Source organism: Apus apus, chromosome Z (genome assembly GCF_020740795.1).
Source record: "Apus apus isolate bApuApu2 chromosome Z, bApuApu2.pri.cur, whole genome shotgun sequence".
Taxonomy (NCBI): domain Eukaryota; kingdom Metazoa; phylum Chordata; class Aves; order Apodiformes; family Apodidae; genus Apus; species Apus apus.
In genome coordinates, this window is record NC_067312.1 from 29,189,995 (window position 1) to 29,208,220 (window position 18,226).

An 18,226-nucleotide genomic window follows, 5' to 3' on the forward strand; every position below is an offset into this window, starting at 1 on the left:
ATAACATTTTGTTTAACTTTTAAAATACAATTTTCCTTTTTCAATGTTGGCATTTTCTTAAAAAAAAAATAAAAGAGAAAAAAAAAAGTTTACTTAAAACATCAACAAAAAAATTCAATTTTGACTTTGAAGTAACCAGACCGATACAGAAAACTATCAGAAACTCAAACCTGCTAAAAATACATTTATAATTTGATTTCTGAGGGACAGCCTTTACCACCATATTTTTAAATTAAAAACACAAACTGAATTTAAATTTCTTTTGTAAAATAAAGAGATTTGAATTTATATAATTAGTAAAGCTGAGAAAGAAAAAAGAGGTAAGAGGAATACAAACTAATTAACATGGCAAAAATACAAAAACACAAATACTAACAAGAAAAAAGACTACCAACTTTCAAAGCCATATTATTATTTATATAATAAGTTTGAAATTAACCTTGGGCCTTTTTCCTTTACTTTAAAGTTACATATAGTGTATTTATCACAGTATTTAGAGATCATGTTTTTAACCAAGTATCTTTTAATTTTGTAAATAGAAAGTTTTTAACTGTGAGGTTTGCAGAATAAGAACACAGAAAAAGGCAGGTAAATAAGACAGTTTTGTGTATTTCAAATTAAGAAAATGCTTCAAATTTTTTTCCAGATCATTATATGGATATTTAGTATTCTTAAGTAAGTAAATTCATAATGAACTCACTATTCAGAATAAATGAATAAACACGTGAAAATAATCTAAAGATATTTTTTAGGCATGCTGTCTGTTTCTTCTCTTCCTCTTCATGTGCCCTGAAATTAACATAGGCTACACAGACTTTGCTTTGTAGGCAACTTTATTTAAAATGTAAAAAAAACCCAGCTAATTTAACAATTATTTGAACTTTATCTTGACATTTACACTATAATCTGCAAAACAGTCAAACGTTAACTTGTCTTAACATGTAGAGCATAGGAAACAGGAAACACTGTGCAATATACCATAAAGACATTTCATCTGACAAAGCAGAGCCATGGCAGATGTCATAGAAGATTATAAGCAACTAAGATGAGGAGATTAATAGCAAGAAGTAGTAATAAAATAAAATAAACATTTAGAGGCAGGCTAAGCATGCAGAACAAGCAAGAGAGAGCGTATGTGAAGAAGAGACAACTTACATGGCTGTTGAGAAGAGAGCTTCTGTGAGTGGACAGACCATCAGACTTTTGCAGTGTCTCAATCGCCATTTCAATCTGATAATAGATGTCATTAAAAAAAAAAGGACTCAAGACGAGATAGTAAAAAAGCCTGATCAGAGAAGTTTTGACAGATTGCTTACAGATCAACAGAAATGCCTGCTTTGTTCCTGGCTAGGGGATATGTTCTAATAAAAGGCCTCATTCCAAAGTCCCAGTGAACACAAACCTCCCCAATGGGGTCAGAAAGGCATTTTGCTTGCATAAATACTGCCAGATCACTGCCTCAACCTGCTTAGGAAACTAAATGAATAGATTTATTGGTGGGGTGCATTGAAATGAAAATCTGATTGAATAAAAATATCATTAATAAAATAAAAAATAAGTAAGTCTCTAGACAGAATTTTAAGAAATGCCTCCATATATTTTCCCTCCAACTCATCAGAAAGAGATATGCACAGCTTGAAATAAGAACTGAATTACAAACAAAACTTTATCCCTCTGTAATCACAGAATCAAATCCCAAACCCAAATAATTAAGTTTTCTACCATTAGCTTCACTGCGACAGGTTATCACCCTTACTGTTGCCAGCACCCTTTGAATATTGCCAGCTGTCGAAGTAAGTGGGAAGTAAGGAGACAGATACATAGACTGCAGGATTCAGCCCTTGGAAAAGCAGATTTGTTCACAATAATTTTGCTTTTTAAAAGGAAAAAACATCACTACTAAAATACAAAGTAGTATTTCTTCAAATACAAATGTATCAATACTCTCACATCCATTCCCATTCTTTTCTTTTTAGATATCAATAGATATTTGATCTGTTTGATAACAACACCACTGAGGAAAAAAAATAAAAATAGAACCTAACTGTAATTTAACTGGGGAGCCAGAAGAGCAAAAACAACATGAAAATGACAGAGACAACAGGATGCACAGTAAGAAAAGGCATGCAATTAATCAGCTACATTAAATGGCCAAAATAAAAGCAATGGAAAACACCACTTATACTTTTAAAAACACCTATTTTCTGTGGACATTTTTTAATAAGCCCTCTCTATCCGTAATTTTAGTGGCATAATTTATCAATATTGGCTGAATTTACCCTTTGTATAACAGAAACTGAAAAATACCACAATTGATATTTGAACTTACTGTACATATAAAATGAGCTTCTTCTTTACAGGTCAACTGACAAATTTATTGTAATAACTCTGAGGAGTAATTTCTTGCTACTCTCTTACAACTGTTTAATATACAAGCCATTTTATCAAATGAACCTTAAAAATATGAAGTCGCTATGTAAGAAAACATATGCTTATATGGCAATAATGTGCCTTTTAAAAAATTTTCTCATCTCCTCTTGCTTCAGTGGAAAACACCATGAGATCAAAGTCTTCAGTCAGAGAGGAAAGATCACATTTTAAAAGCATGCTGCATAATAAAAACTGCAACCTTGAACTATCATCATAGTAAAGGTTAACCTACTATATACTGTACACATAGAATTCCCATTCTTAACATGATGCTGCAAGACGTTCCACACTGCATAGTCCACAGCAATACTATAGCACTGAATTTACTCCTCCTGCTATTCACTCCCACTACTGCACTACTCACATTCTGTTGCTGCCTCTTGTGGCCTTGCTTTTTCAGAGGAGTCTGTTACAAAGTAGTAGTAATTGCACTTAAAAAGTGGCATTACAGATGACACCCATGCCTTGCTGCCATATTGTTTCAATGCCTTTTGTTGCTATACATTAAGCCAAATACAGACACTGCTGCTGGGTTCTGGGGTTGTTTTTTTTGTTGTTGTGTTTTGGTTGGTTGGTTTAGGTGTTTTTTTGGTGTTTTTGTTTGTTTGTTTGTGGTTTTTGTTTATTTGTTTGTTTTTGTTATTTGGGGGATTTTTGTTGCTGGAGTTTCTTTTAGAAGTAGATTTTGCCAGAATGGCAATTGAGGACAACGAATCTGTGTTCACTTTTATTGCACAGCGTAACTCAAGGCGTGGTAGCTACCACTAAAAGATAATAACCCAACTGTGTCCAGGGCTGCATCAAAAGAAGTGTGGCCAGCAAGCTGAGGGAGGTGATTCTGACCCTTTGCTCCACTCTCATTAGACCCACACCTGGAGTACTCTGTCTAGTTCTGGAGTCCCCAGTACAAGAAGGACACAGAGCTCCTACAGTGAGACCAGAGAAGGGCCACAAAGATGATTGCGGGGCTGGAGCACCTCTCCTACAAAGACAGGCTGAGAGAGCTGGAGTTGTTCAGCCTGGAGAAAAGAGGGCTCTGGGGAGACCTTGTAGAGAACTTCCAGTACCTGAAGGGGCCTACAGGAAAGCTGGGGGGGCACTTTTTGCAAGGGCTTGTATTGATAGGGAATGGTTTCCAACTGAAAGAGGGCAGATTTATATTAGACCTTGGGAAGAAATTCTTTCCTCTGAGGGTGCTGAGTCACTGGCCCAGGTTGTCCAGTGAAGTTATGGCAGCCTCCTCCCTGGAAGTGTTCAAGGCCAGGTTGGATGGGGTTTTGAGCAACCTGGTCTAGTGGGAGGTGTCTCTGCTTATGGCAGGGGGTTGTAACTAGATGATCTTTAAGGTTTTTTCCAACCCAAACCATTCTATGATCAAGCTCAGAAACATATGTGATCTACATTCAAAATGAGTTTTCATCATATTATATATAATACATATACGTGTGTATATATATATATATATATATAAAAATAAAGATGAATCACCTATACTAGGGCACACTTCTCAAGATACATTGTACGATGCTAATTATTTTATTAGTTGTTGTCTAAACATTAATAAAATTAACTTGCATCTTTATCTCACAGATAAGTATCTCTTCAGTGACAGAAAACTTCCTCTTATGCTGGCTATACAATCACTCACTATTTTTGAGCATAAAATGTCTGATATGAAGACAGATTTTCTAGACATCAAATCAGTTCATATTGCCCTTTCTGAAAATTTCCAGCTATTTTTCTATTTTGTGTTTTCCTCTGCTGATGTTTCTCAGGGCTCAATTCTAGGGCCAGTTTTGTTCAGTATTTTTATCATTTATCGGATGCAGGAGCTAAAATGCACCATTAGCAAGTTTGCTGATGATACTGAACTGGGAGGTGCTGTTGACTGTCCTGAGGGAAGAGAAGCCTTGCAAAGGGCTCTGGATAGACTGGAGCATTTGGCTTGGGATGAAATTTAATGAGTTGAAATGCCAGATTCCACACATCAGACAGAGAAATTCCAGATACACGTATAAACTGGGAATGGCTGGACAGTGGCCCTGCAGAAAGAGCCCCTGTGGGTGCTGGTTGACAGAATGCACAGTATGAGTCACCAGTCGAGAGGACAACCCAAATCCTGGGGTGCATCAAGCACAGCTCAGCCAACCAGTCCAAATAGGTGATTATCCTGCTGTATTCAGTGTTGATGCAGCCTCACCTTGAGCGTTGTGTGCAGTTCTGAGTCCTATAGTTTAAAAAGCACGTGAAGGTCCTTGAATCATCCAGAGGAGGGAAACAAAGCTGGTGAGAGGGTGGGAAGGCATGTCCTGTGAGGAGCAGCTAAGAACACTGTCTTTATCTAATTTGCAGGAGGTGGAAGGGCAATCTCATTGCCCTCTACAGCTTGCTGAGGTAGGGATGTTGAAAGGGAAGTACTGATCTATCCTCCCTGGGATCCAGTGACAGGACACATAGGAATGGTTCAAAGCTGCACTGGGGGCGGATTAGACTCAACATGAGGAAGCATTTATTTACCAAAATGGCCAAACACTACAACAGAATTCCTGAAGAGGTGTTCGATGCCCCAAGCCTGACAGTGTTTAAGAGGCATTTGGACATTGACCTTAACAACATGTTTCAACTTTCGGCTGCCATTGCAGTGGTCAGGCAGTTCAGCTAGACAATGTCTGTAGGTTCCTTTCAACCAAAATAGGCTATTCTAGGCTTTTATTCCAGGCTTTTGGGTTTTCAAGATGATCTGTATGACAGAGGAGTTCCTGAATAGGTAATAACAGGTACCTGAGTAAAAAGTTGTTTATATGAACAATCTGTTCCTTCAAGCTTTTAAGTTCTGGCTTGAGAGTTTTAGTTAGGTTCTAAAAACTGAACATAATTTCATCACTATTCAAAATAGCATTTAAGTACATATGCAGATTAATTACATAGGTAACACAGTGGGCTTTATTATTACTTTTTTTAAAAGAATATTAAAATAATTTTAACTTTTACAATTATATTCTGCATAAATACAAAAGACATCCTTGCATTTTTAGCAATAAAGAGTGAGAGTTCCAGGCACAACTACACGTACATCTGAAATGCTAAATGAAAACGCAAACTGCACATTCATTTATTTGAACATGTGATCAGTCATACATTTCTCCTATTCTCTCTTAACAAAACTAAAACCATTATTTATTAAAACTTTCTGACTGTTAACTGACATGTACGATATTACTCCCACTGCAAATCCAAACAGCCATGTTAAATGTTACACTACTTGTAGATAGGTATACAACTTGTGAAGTAACATAAATACGTGCAGACAATAATCAGAGCATGACAGCTATTAAAACTATGATTGAAGACTTCTTCAATTTTCATTGTTTGACAACTAAAATACTGCCTCATACTCTGACATATTTGTAAATAATCAAGGGTATTTCCTCAGCATTAAAAAATTCAACAGTTTAACCCCAGTATATGCATCCAGAATCCTACACTGTCCGAGCTTTTATGTGATCTACTGTTTTGGAAGTTATTAACAATTCTTGTTAGTTTATGACTTAGTCTTAACATGCTGCTAGCTAAAGAAATTACACATAGTAGTCTCACATATGTATAGCACGGACATAGCAAATACCTACCCCAAATCCACTTTGAAAAAATCTGCATTCCTCTTAGGAAGAAGAAAATCACACTTTTTTATTATCCAACTAATTATTTAGTTGGATAACCAGTATTTATCCAACCCCATGTACCAGTACTGGTTGGGGGCTGACCTGCTGGAGAGCAGTGCAGGAGAAAGGGACCTGGGGGTCCTGGTGGACAGGAGGATGACCATGAGCCACCAGTGTGCCCTTGTGGCCAAGAAGGCCAATGGCATCCTGGGGTGTATTAGAAAGGGGGTGATTAGTAGGTCAAGAGAGGTTCTCCTCCCCCTCTATTCTGCCTTGGTGAGGCCACATCTGGAGTATTGTGTCCGGTTCTGGGCCCCTCAGTTCAAGAAGAACAGGGAACTGCTGGAAAGAGTCCAGTGCGGAGCCACAAAGATGATGGAGTGGAACATCTCCCTTATGAGGAAAGGCTGAGGGAGCTGGGTCTCTTTAGCTTGGAGGAGACTGAGGGGTGACTTCATCAATGTTTACAAATGTGTTAATAAGGGCAAGTGTCAGGAGGATGGAGCCAGGCTTTTTTCAGTGATGACCAGTGATAGGACAAGGGGCAATGGGTGCAAACTGGAACACAAGAGGTTCCATGTAAACATCAGAAAAAACTTCTTTACTGTGAGAGTGAGAGCCCTGGGACAGGCTGCCCAGAGAGGTTGTGGAGTCTCCTTTGCTGGAGACATTCAAAACCCACCTGGACATGTTCCTGTGTGAGGTACTCCAGGTGATCCTGCTCTGGCATGGGGGTTGGACTAGATGATCTTTCAAGGTCCCTTCCAACCCCTAAGATTCTGTGTGAAAGTTGCTGAGGATACACTGTGTCCTTTTATGCAGGTCATTGATGAATATGTTGAACAAGAGTAGATCGAGAACTGACCCCTGGGAGACACCACTGGTTACAGGCCTCCAATTCGACCCTACTCCATGAATCACAACCCTCGGACTTCTGTCACACACCCAGCTCTTAATCCATCTCACTGTCCACTCATCTAGTCCACACTCCCTCCATTCCCTAATGAGGATGTTACAGGAGACATTGTCAAAAGCCTTGTTGAAGTCACTACTCTCCCTTATCCAGCCAACCAGTTATGTCATCACAGAAGGCCATCAGACTGGTCAAGAATGATTTGCCCTTGGTAAATCCATGTTGACCACGCTCAATAACTTCCTGTTCTTCAACATGCTTAGAAATGACATCCAGAACAAGTTGTTCCATTACCTTCCCAGGGACAGAAGTGAAACTAACTGGCCTGTAGTTCCCTGGATCCTCCTTCTTGCCCTTGTTGAAGACTGGAGTGATACTGGCCTTCCTCCGGTCCTCAGGTACCTGCCTTGTTCTCCATGACCTTTCAAAGGGCATGGATAGTGGCCCAGCAATAACATTTGCCAGCTCTCTCAGCACTCGCAGGTGCATCCCATCAGGGCCCATGGACTTATGGATGTCCCATTTGGCCAAGAGGTCTCTAACCCAGTCCTCCTCTACTGAGGGAAGGTCTTATCTCTCCAGACCCTTCTCCTTGCCTCCAGGGTCTGGGATTCATCACAGATGGCTGCAGCAGTGAAGACCCAAGCAAAGGAGGCATTCAGTAACTCCACCTTCTCTGTGTCTTTCACCACTAGGGTGTCCTCCTCAATCACCAGTGGGCTTACATTTTCCCTTGGCTTCCTTCTTCTACTGATATACTAAAAAAAACCTCTTCTTGTTTCTTTGACTGTAGCGGCCAAGTTGAATTCTGCTTGGGCTTTGGCCCTTCTAATTTCCCCCCTGCATAGCTTCATGACATCTTGGTATTCTTCATAGGTTGCCAACCCCATTTTCCAAAGGCTGTAAACTTTCCTTTTGTTCCTGAGGTTCAGCCAAAGGCCTCTATTTAGCCAGGCTGGTCTTCCCCATCGGCTCATCTTTTGGGACTTGGGGATGGCCTTCTCATCCTTGAAGTATGACCGGCCTTCCTGGGCTCCTTTGTCCTTCAGGACTGTCTACCAAGCAACACTCTCAACCATGTTCCAAAACAGGCCAAAGTCTGCCCTTTGGAAGTCCAGTTCTACTGGTCCCCCTTGCTTCTTCAAGAATTGAGAACTCTATCACTTCATGATCACTACGCCCAAGATGACCTCCAACCTTTACATCCCCCATAAGACCTTCACTGTTAACAAGCAGTAGGGCACCTTCTCTAGTTGGCTCCCTCACCAGCTGTGTCAGGAAGTTGTCTTTCACACACTCCAGGAACATCTGGGACTGTTCCCTCTGTGCTGTCTTTTATTTTCAGCAGACATCTGGGAAGATGAATTCCACCATGAGAATAAGGGCTGGTGATTGTGAGACCTCTGCCAGCTGTTTATAGAACATTTCATCAGCCTCTACATCGTGGTTGGGTGGTCTATAACAAACTCTCACCATGATGTCTGCCTTACTGGTCTTCCCCTTCATTCTCACCCATAAACACTCAACACTGTTATTCATAATGTTAAGTTCTAGACATTCAAATCTATCCCTAACATAGAGGGCCACCCCACCATCTCTCCTTCCTTGCCTATCCCTTCTGAATATATTTGTTTGCCAAAACTGGAAACAACCTATGAGGTACTATAGGGCTTTTATGCAGAAAACACATCAAAAGTCTATGATTGAAAGGTGAAGTGAGACTATCAGAAGAGAAAGAAAGGAACACAGACAGGTGAAGCCAGAACACAGACAGGGTAGGTGTAGCTGCCTTTAAGAGAGTCATTCTCCCTTCTCCTCACATTCTTTGTCTTGTGAAAAGGGCAGAGTCTCAACTCAAGACAGTGAAGCTGCAAGATGCTTAAATGGGCAGAGAAAGACAGAAGTTATTTTGGTCACAACGCTAGACTGAAACCTCTGAAAGACAGAGGAAGAAGTCATGATGCTCCACATCTCCAAAGAAGAAACCAAAGCAGGAGGAAAAGTCTTGGAGGCAGATGTTTATAAAGTCACAAGATCTACAAATGCTCTGAACTTCCCTTCCCTTGAGTTACTTCATACCACACAAATGTTCATTTGTATTCTGCAGTAGTAGTGGTTAAACATTCTTATGACTCATTTAAAAGAAGAAAAAAATACTATTTTTGTTCTTTTACCTCGGAAATACCTTTTTCACAAAATAGGTCACTGTGCTCAGCTGCAGAAGCTATAAGTAAACGTCTTCCTAGTATAAGAGGCCAAATCAAATGATGTAATAATAATTTGTAGCACAAAAATCTGTGCATCTTTGATTTTATCAGAAATGTGGGATTTTTTTCATGCTAAAATGGACCCAGATGAATAAAAATTACCACAAAAGTTGGGGAATGGAGTTGGAAAAAGTTCCTCTACCAAGAAAGAGATTCATAAATAAAATCTCATCCCAAACTATTTTCCAGATCATAATCTCTCCACCATTAATGGGCCATTTAAATGTTTGTTACTTTTTGTTCTTAAAATAACTAGAGTACTCCCACTAAAACTACGTTATCAAGGTATGATGTTTACACTGGACCATTTTATTTCTTGTTCTTCTTCCTCCATTAATTACACCTTTTCGTTAGGCACCATTCTTCTTTTAAAGTTGAGAGCAAATTTTGCATACTCGGCTTAATAACAGAAATAACAGTCCGTGATGATACGTCATATCTGTATTAATTTTGGTTTTACTTTCATGCACATTCAGATTTGCACTGAAATAGGATAAATTTCTGCAACAGAATGACTGGACATCTCCTTTGGTTGATGATGACTGATTAATGACAACTGTAATTGCAGATGAGTCATAAAGCTTGTTAGGAAACAAGACTAATACTCAGGAGCCTCTAACTGCTGACAAGCATAACACAATTATTACTATTACTAGAACTATATGAATTTCTTAATCTTGTGATATTACAAAATGTCCATTAGATCATCCTGTTTTATCACAAGAACAGTCCTTAGACATAAGGAAAAAAAAGGTGATTTACATTTCATTATTAACAATTCAATTTTCTAGTTAGTGTGTTAAATATAGATGCCTCTTCTTTGCTGATAGCTGCAAATGCACGCAGCATGGGGAATAAACAGCAGGAACTAGAGGTGAGGGTGAGCCTGCAAGGCTACGATCTCATTGGCATCACTGAGACCTGGTGGGATGGCTCCTATGACTGCAGCATCAGAATGGAGGGTTATAAACTCTTTAGGAAGGACAGAGGAGATGGGGTGGGGGTGTTGCCCTCTATGTCAAAGACCAGCTGGAGTGCATGGAGCTCTCCCTGGGGATGGATGAGGAACCAACAGAGAGCTTATGGGTTAAAATTAAGGGGAAGAAAGGCCAAGATGACACCATGGTGGGGGTTTGCTACAGGCCATCTGAGCAGGAGGATGATATGGAAGAGGCACTACATAGACAGATAGGAGCAGCTTCAATTCACAAGCCAGAACCTCATGGGAGACTTCAACCACCCTGACATCTGTTGGAAGAACAACTGCTAAACACAAACAATCCAGTAGGTTCCTAGAGTGCAAGGATGGTAACTTTCTTTTCCAAGTAATCAAGGAACTAACAAGGAGAGGTGCTATGCTGGATCTTGTCCTCAACAACAAGGAAGGGCTGATGAGGGATGCTAAGCTCAAGGGCAGCCTAGGTTGTAGTGACCATGAAGTGGTGGAGTTCAAGATCCTTAGGGCAGCAAGGAGGTCTCACAGCAAGCTTACTACCCTTGACTTCAGAAGGGCGGATTTCAGTCTTTTCAGGGATCTGCTTGACAGAGTGTCATGGGATAACATCCTGGAGGGTAGAGAGGCCCATGAAGGTGGCTGATATTTAAGGACCTCCTTCTCCAGGCCCAAGAGCATTGCATCCCAACTAAGAGGAATTCAGGTGGAAACTCCAGGAGGTCAGAGTGGATGAGCAAGCAGCTCCTAGAAAAGCTCAACCTTCATAAGAAAGCATACAGAGGGTGGAAGCTAGGGCAGGTATCCTGGGAGGATTACAGAGAGGTTGTCCAAGCAGCTAGGGATCAGGTGAGGAGAGCCAAATCCCGGCTAGAATTAAATCAGGGATGTTAAGAACAATAACAGAAGCTTCTATAGGTATATGTTGGGGATAAAAGGACAACCAAGGAGAGTATAGGTCCTCTCCTGAAGGAAATGGGTGAGATAGTGACACAGGTTATTGGGAAAGCTGAGGTCCTCAATGACTTTGTTTCAGTCTTCTCTGGCAAGTGCTCCAGCCTCAACACAAGGGCCTCAACAGGTGAAAGCAGGGACTGGGAGAGTGAATTACCCCCCATTGTAGGAGTAGAGCAGGTCTGTGACCATCTAAAGAACCTGAAGGTGCATAAGTCTATGGGACCCAATAGGATTCACCCACAGATCCTGAGGGAGCTGGCAGATGAAATTGCTAAGCCTCTGTCCATCATATTTGAGAGGTCATGGTGGTCTGGTGAGGTTCTAGGCGATTGGAAAAAAAAGAACATAGCCCCTATTTTTAAATGGGGGAAAAAGGAAGACCCAGGGAACTACAGGCTGCTCAGTCTCACTTCTGTGCCAGGCAAGGTCATGGAGCACTTCCTCCTGGAAAGTCTGCTAAGGCTCATGGAAAATAAAGAGGTGATTGGTGACAGCCAACATGGCTTCACTAAGGGCAAGTCATGCCTGAACTATCTGGTGGCCTTCTGCTACAAGGCTACAGAGATGGTGGATGGTGGCAGAGCAACTAATGTCATCTACCTAGATTTGTGCAAGGTGTTTGACACTGTCATCCTGGTCTCCAAACTGACAAGGCATGGATTTGACAGATGGACCACTCGGTGGAGAAGAAATTGTCTGGATGGCCACACCCAGAGAGTTGTGGTCAATGGCTCAGTGTCCAAATAGGGGCAGGTGACGAGCGGTGTCACTCAGGGGTCAGTACTGGGACCAGTGCTGTTTAACATCTTTGTTGGGAGACATGGACAGTGGGATTGAGTGTATCCTCAGCAAGTTTGCTGATGACACCAAGCTGTGTGGTGTGGTTGACACCTTAGAGGGAAGGGATGCCATCCAGAGGGACCTTGACAGGCTGGAGAGGTGGGCTAGTGCTAACCGCATGAAGTTCAACAAGGCCAAGTGCAAGGTCCTGCACCTGGGTCAGCACAACCCCAGGCACAAATACAGGCTGCGGGGAGAATGGCTGGAGAGCAGCTCTGAGGAGAAGGACCTGGGGCTGGTAGTAGATGAGAAGCTGGACATGAGCTGCCAGTGTGTGCTGGAGTCCGGAGAGCCAAACACATCCTGGGCTGCATCAGAAGTGTGGCCAGCAGGGCCAGGGAGGGGATTCTGCCCCTCTGCTCTGCTCTGGTCAGAGCTCACCTGGAGCACTGTGTCCAGTTCTGGTGCCCTCAGCAGAAACATATAGACCTGTTGGAGAGGGTCCAGAGAAGGGCCACCAAGATGATCAGAGGGCTGGAGCAGCTCTGCTATGAAGACAGGCTAAGAAAATTGGGGCTGCTCATTCTTGAGAAGGGAAGACTCTGCGGAGACCCTACAGTGGCCTTCCAGTACTTGAAGGGGGCCTACAGGAAACTGGTGATGGGTTTTTCATTAGAGAAGATAGTGATAGCACAAGGGTTGATGGTTTTAGACTGAAAGAGGAGAGATTTAGGTTAGACATTAGGAAGAAAATGTTCAGTGTAAGGGTGGTGAGGAACTGGAATGGGTTGCCCAGGGAGATTGTTGATGCCCCATCCTTGGAGGTTTTTAAGGCCAGGTTTTTTGCAACCTGGTCTAGTGGTAGGGCTCTCTGCTCATGGCAGGGGGGTTGGAACTTGATGATCTTTGAGGTCCCTTCCAACCTTAATGATTCTATGATTCTGTCACTAAACCAAACTGATGACTCTTTTATACAAGTTTCAACATGCAAATTAGTTTCAAATACAGCTAGGGTAAATCACTTCTTGTTTAATTAAATAATAATTTATTCTTGACCAATCCAAATCTGTTCACATGAAAATGGTCATCGTGGAAAGCTGTTTATCCACCTTAAATCTTACGTAGAGGATCTTATAATCTCAATGCCTTTCTGTTTAAGTGAAAAAGATCTCTCTTAGTAGATAAAGAAGTAATTTAATAGGCCAATAAAGGATATATGGGGAAGAAGCAATGAAATTAGTAAAGAAAAAGCTAACAAATGTTGTTCGTGCATTCTAACACAAACCACTACTGAATATATAACGGAATAGTTTTGATAGTGCACAATTCTTAATATTTTGGCTATAAAAACACTGCTATTGCCTGCTATATCTTCAGCAGGACAGCTTTCTTGTATGGATGTTTGACAGAAATTAACATGAATGAAATGTTAGAAACAAAATATTAGTTCTTTATTAAACCCAAAGCAGATCTCAGAATTACACTGAAGAAAATAAAGTGAAGACAGACATAAAGTAAAATGTCTCTCAGTATCTTTTATTGAATTCTGTATAAAACAAATAGTGTATCTGGGGAAAAGCAAATTAGATTTTGAAGATTCTTTGATCTAAGACACAGTGAATAAAATTGACTTATTTTATATGTTTGACTTTCAACCTGAAACTTTTTTGCTTGTACTTTTAGTCTTAAATTAGATGTATCAGAAATAGCTAACATCAATAAGAGAATTAAATTTCTTAATACAGAAAGTAGTATTTGATCAGTAAGGACTAAAACCAGTAAAACCAATGACCTTATCAGTTGAAAAGATTAAACAGAACTAGCACCTCGTAGCACAAGGAAAGGGAGTCTGTGATGACCACATACATTAGTAAGTAAACTCTTACTCATTTCTATATCCTATGTCTCCATATGAAAATTCTCCAAACTAATTGAAAATGTGGAAATATTTTCTGAGTATTGTACTAGTAAAATAGCCTGGATATATGTTATTTTGATTACTCCAATAAATTCTCTATACAAGAATGAAAAATGTTTGGATGGTAAAGATCAAATGAGGATCACAAGTGAAACAAGCTCTACCTACCAATGGAGCAATAGAAATAAAATATTACATTGCTCTATTTTGCATAGTTTAATAATGCCCTCTAGTAAAATTAAAGCAGACATGGTGCTTTAAAATTACAGCTTAAGTGGAACCTTTTGTGTTTCTGTCGGCTCTTGAATATTTAACCTGAACCACACACACCAAAAGCCTAACATCATAAAATCTAAAATAATGTTGTTTCCCACTTCCATAGCAAAAAATGTACTTTTGATATATTCTAATATCTCATACTTACAGAACTATACTAAGCAAAATAAATAGAACCATAAAAGAAAACTACTCTAATGTTAACTAGGCAATTTAACTATTGTAATTTAACAAGCAGTAGTTTTTTTTCTATTCTTAAAGACAAGTTGATATGGCAGTTACAGCAGTTGCTTGGAACAACTCATGAAGGAAGAGTAAGAGGTTGCTGAACATGAGAACCTTAGATTCTGTTCAATTTTGGTAAATTTGACTTCTACTTGAAAAATATCAACACCATTTTTAATTTGCAAAATATAGCATGGAATTTTGGTAATACTTAAATAATTCTATGATATACAACTTCAAAGGAAGTCTAACTCTTCATTTATATTTGTGGAATACATTTAATCCTTACTTGATTTCACATATCTTAAGACAAGTAACAAGTGTTAAATGGTATTATCTCAGTATTCTGATCAATTAAAAATATTTATAAATAAGCTATCAAACCTACACTAATACCAAGCAAACAAACTGACCAAAGGCAGGGAACTTATAGATGTCTAACAATTGTGGATTTCTTATATTTTCGGAAAAAAACCAAAAGATTTTAGAGAAGGATGCTTCAATTTTCAGCTTAACAAATATTCAGCTCATACAAATGATTATGTGAGCAATTCCAAAGCATGTACTGATATTAATTGAATAAAAAAATATAACCTATGAAATGTAAATATTTGCAGGCTGTCAAGGGAAAGTATTGCCTTCATGTTTAAAATTTCACAGTATTCTTACTTTTATATGTATTTATTACTCATTTTATAAAAAGTACTACATAGTACTATTCTGACAACATAATATTCCTACACCTTCTGTCACAATAACCACGTCAGTCTACAAGAACATCTGAGTGACTAAGAAACTAGTCTCAAAGATTCTGCGTAAGTCTGAAATACTTACTGTTGCTGGGGAAGCCCGCGTTGTATGAGTCACTGAATGACCAGAATTTTCCATTGAATTGCCAATCAGATAGGTTCCTCCTGAGCTGCTAATGAGTTGTCCTCCAGTGACACCCATCTGAATCCCTCCAGTGCCCACCATGCTATGAGATGAGACCACTGTTGTCACCTGTGTAGAACTTCCTTGAGTATCAAAATAATTTCCCCCGGTGTTTTGGCTGTACATCTGGGTTTCTGTGTAAGGGTAAGATGTTGATCGACTTCAAGAAAAGGAAAAAAAAGAAAAAACAAATTATTTGTATTGTTTTTTAGCTGAGAGAAATTAATTCTAGAAATGTATGTACAATAGCTATAACAAATTAAATACAATTGGCAAACAACCCCTGCCTCCTCAGAGAGTAACATTTTATCGTCAAAGCAGTAAACAACTAATTAAACCAAGTATTCAATTTGTCAGTCTTACCTGAAAAGAAGTATGACAGAAATTGAGGAGAAAGGCAGAAAGAGCTCATCCAATTATTAATATATTGAAAAGCAATTTACAAAGCTTGGTTTTAACTTTTTTTTTAATCTGACAGTAACATTTTGAATTCTAGTCAGATGTTACATACTTTGCATGATGTGCATGTGGCAAAATTGCAAACAATTCATACAAATGTCAGCTAAGAGTCTAATGTTCAAAAATTATCTATTGTTTTTCAATTCACTAAAACTCCTGGCTGAAGCTTGAAATTCTGAGTTCATTTTTATTTTGAGAAGTGCAATTATTTTCAAAGGGTGAATTCAAAATGAGACAGGAATTCACATTATGATAAAAAACTGCATTTAAGAAATAAAAGTGAAACAGACTATGACTTGTAAAAAAGGCCACAAAGATGAAAGTTAAAGGTATGCAACAGTAACATTTTTTAAATCACTTTCAACTACGAAACTTTCATGCCTCATTACCTGTTTACTGAGAAAACTATTGAGCTACTGAAACCTTCTGTCATGCGTTTCACGTTCTTAATAACTTATCTTGCATCATTACTCTTCATACCTTATAATGTATTTTCTGAATGGGTACTTGTTCCCATTAAATTTGATCTTCAAATCAATGTATTTCAATCAATGTATTTCAAAACTGTTAAGTAAAGAGCATTAATTATTTCAAAGGCCAGATTCCTCACTTTGGAAAAGTCTATTTGGAAATGTTATCCTGTTCATGACTGTTAAGTTTTGTATCTTGTCAAGCATGACAACAGAAAGATCAAAATACAAAAACCAGTCTGTTTACCCAAGCATTGTTTTTCTTACTTAAGCATAAAATCTGTAATAGTGCTGGTAAGCAACAGGCAACACCATTTTGAAATTCAGTGTTCTCCATTACCTTGGAGCTGCATAGGCTGAGATGGACATAGTTCAAGTAAATAACGTTTAGAAGTATTATGATACAGAGAAAACACCATGCATCTAACTGAGTTCAACAAAAAAATTCAGACACTTTTGTCCAATAACACAAGAATAAGAGGAGGCAGCACCCAAGTTCTGTGCCATAAGTTCATGATTAATATGCCTATCTGGCAATTTGAAGTCACGGGTTTTTTTCCCTTTATCTAGACAGGGATTAGTTTTATACCAATACATGTTTGTTGTTATGAATTTTTCATTATGATAATGTAAACAAGATTAACTAATTAGTAAACAATAGACTCAGAGATACTGATTCCTTCTTTAGCTTCATAACATGGCACCTTATCAATAACCAAATACAGAACTTCTGTTGTATTATCTATGGCCAAAACAGTTCTCCTTTCCTCTTCAGAGACTTGCAGAAACTCTAAAGCTTTAGTTTTAAAATCCTAGATGTTTCATAAGCCTCACAGTACATTATTTGTTTTCACCCATTCTTAAGCTACTTAAACATTTTCCTTGTTATTTTGAGTATTTTGAAAGCCACAAGATCAGCTGCAATAAGCTTGAAGTTAATCTAAAAGAAATGCCTTGTAGTTTACTGAAAACAAAGCAAACAGTTCTTTTAGCAACTAATGCTCAAGTAGACAGTTACTCTTATAATTTTGGAGAATTAAAATCAGTTGATCTTTGCACTGTAATACACTGTGTACCTGTTTAGGTATTATGCAGGTCCTGACTAATCTGTTTTATCAATCCAAGGTATCATTCTGATACCCTTTGACACCACTCTGGTATTGTTTATCTTGTGATAAGCAAGATAACTGCTAGCAGAGCTGGCTTTGCATCTGCCTGATAATCATGTAATTTACAGAATGTGAACAGTGCTATGTAGCAGAGGACAATTTAGGAAAAGGTAGGCATGGAATTCCAGGGAAAACAGTTCCTGCAAATGGGACTGCGCACTCTGATTTCTCCCAAAATAGAAAAGAAAAACTTGGTATCAGTATTAGGTACCAGTAAGGAAAGGTATGAAAGGACAAGACAATTTTTGCCAGTAAAAATAGACGTGGCCAGAGGAAAACAACTGTCCAGAAGATGCAAGGAGAACACACCTCAGTGGCAGAAGTGGAATTGAAGAGGTAGTTCTTTGAAGCAAAGCAAATCCTAGAGAACACTAAAAATTTCATAAGAGAATTATGTCACAGACTTGTTGTGGAATAGGGGCAGAAAATAAAATGCTTGTTTGCTTTTAGCTTGTTTAGATCTGTAAATCATGCGTAGTCTCTAAGGTTTGATTGTATCACAACACCTATATCTCCTTGTAACAGTGTTTGGTATCAATGGATAAAGACCATTGGGGTACACCAATGGGTGATACTCCAAGATAAAACACTCTTCCCTTTGTTCCAACAACGAGCAGGTCCTTCTAGAACATCTGATTATTGGTCCTGATTAAGCAAACCTCTAGCAGTAGAGATCTACAGAGTAGATAAAAGTGAGATAAAACCATTATTATTACATGCAATAATAATTGCAACTCAGCAAATAATATTTTAAAAATGGAAATAGAAACGGATTCATCTGGAAATTAAAAATGCACCTAGATGAGATGACTTTT

General features: G+C 38.9%; 1 protein-coding gene across 2 annotated transcripts in view; it reads right to left on the reverse strand.

The window, feature by feature from the left end:
- Positions 1-18,226, reverse strand: part of RFX3 (regulatory factor X3) — a 122,559-nt gene that overhangs the window by 32,662 nt on the left and 71,671 nt on the right. For both annotated transcript variants that reach the window (XM_051642356.1, XM_051642355.1), the window contains exons 4-5: positions 15,215-15,473; positions 1,156-1,230 (exon numbers count right to left, since the gene is read on the reverse strand). In XM_051642356.1, the coding sequence (XP_051498316.1) occupies positions 1,156-1,230; positions 15,215-15,473 (334 nt within the window). The remainder of the gene's footprint in view (positions 1-1,155; positions 1,231-15,214; positions 15,474-18,226) is intronic.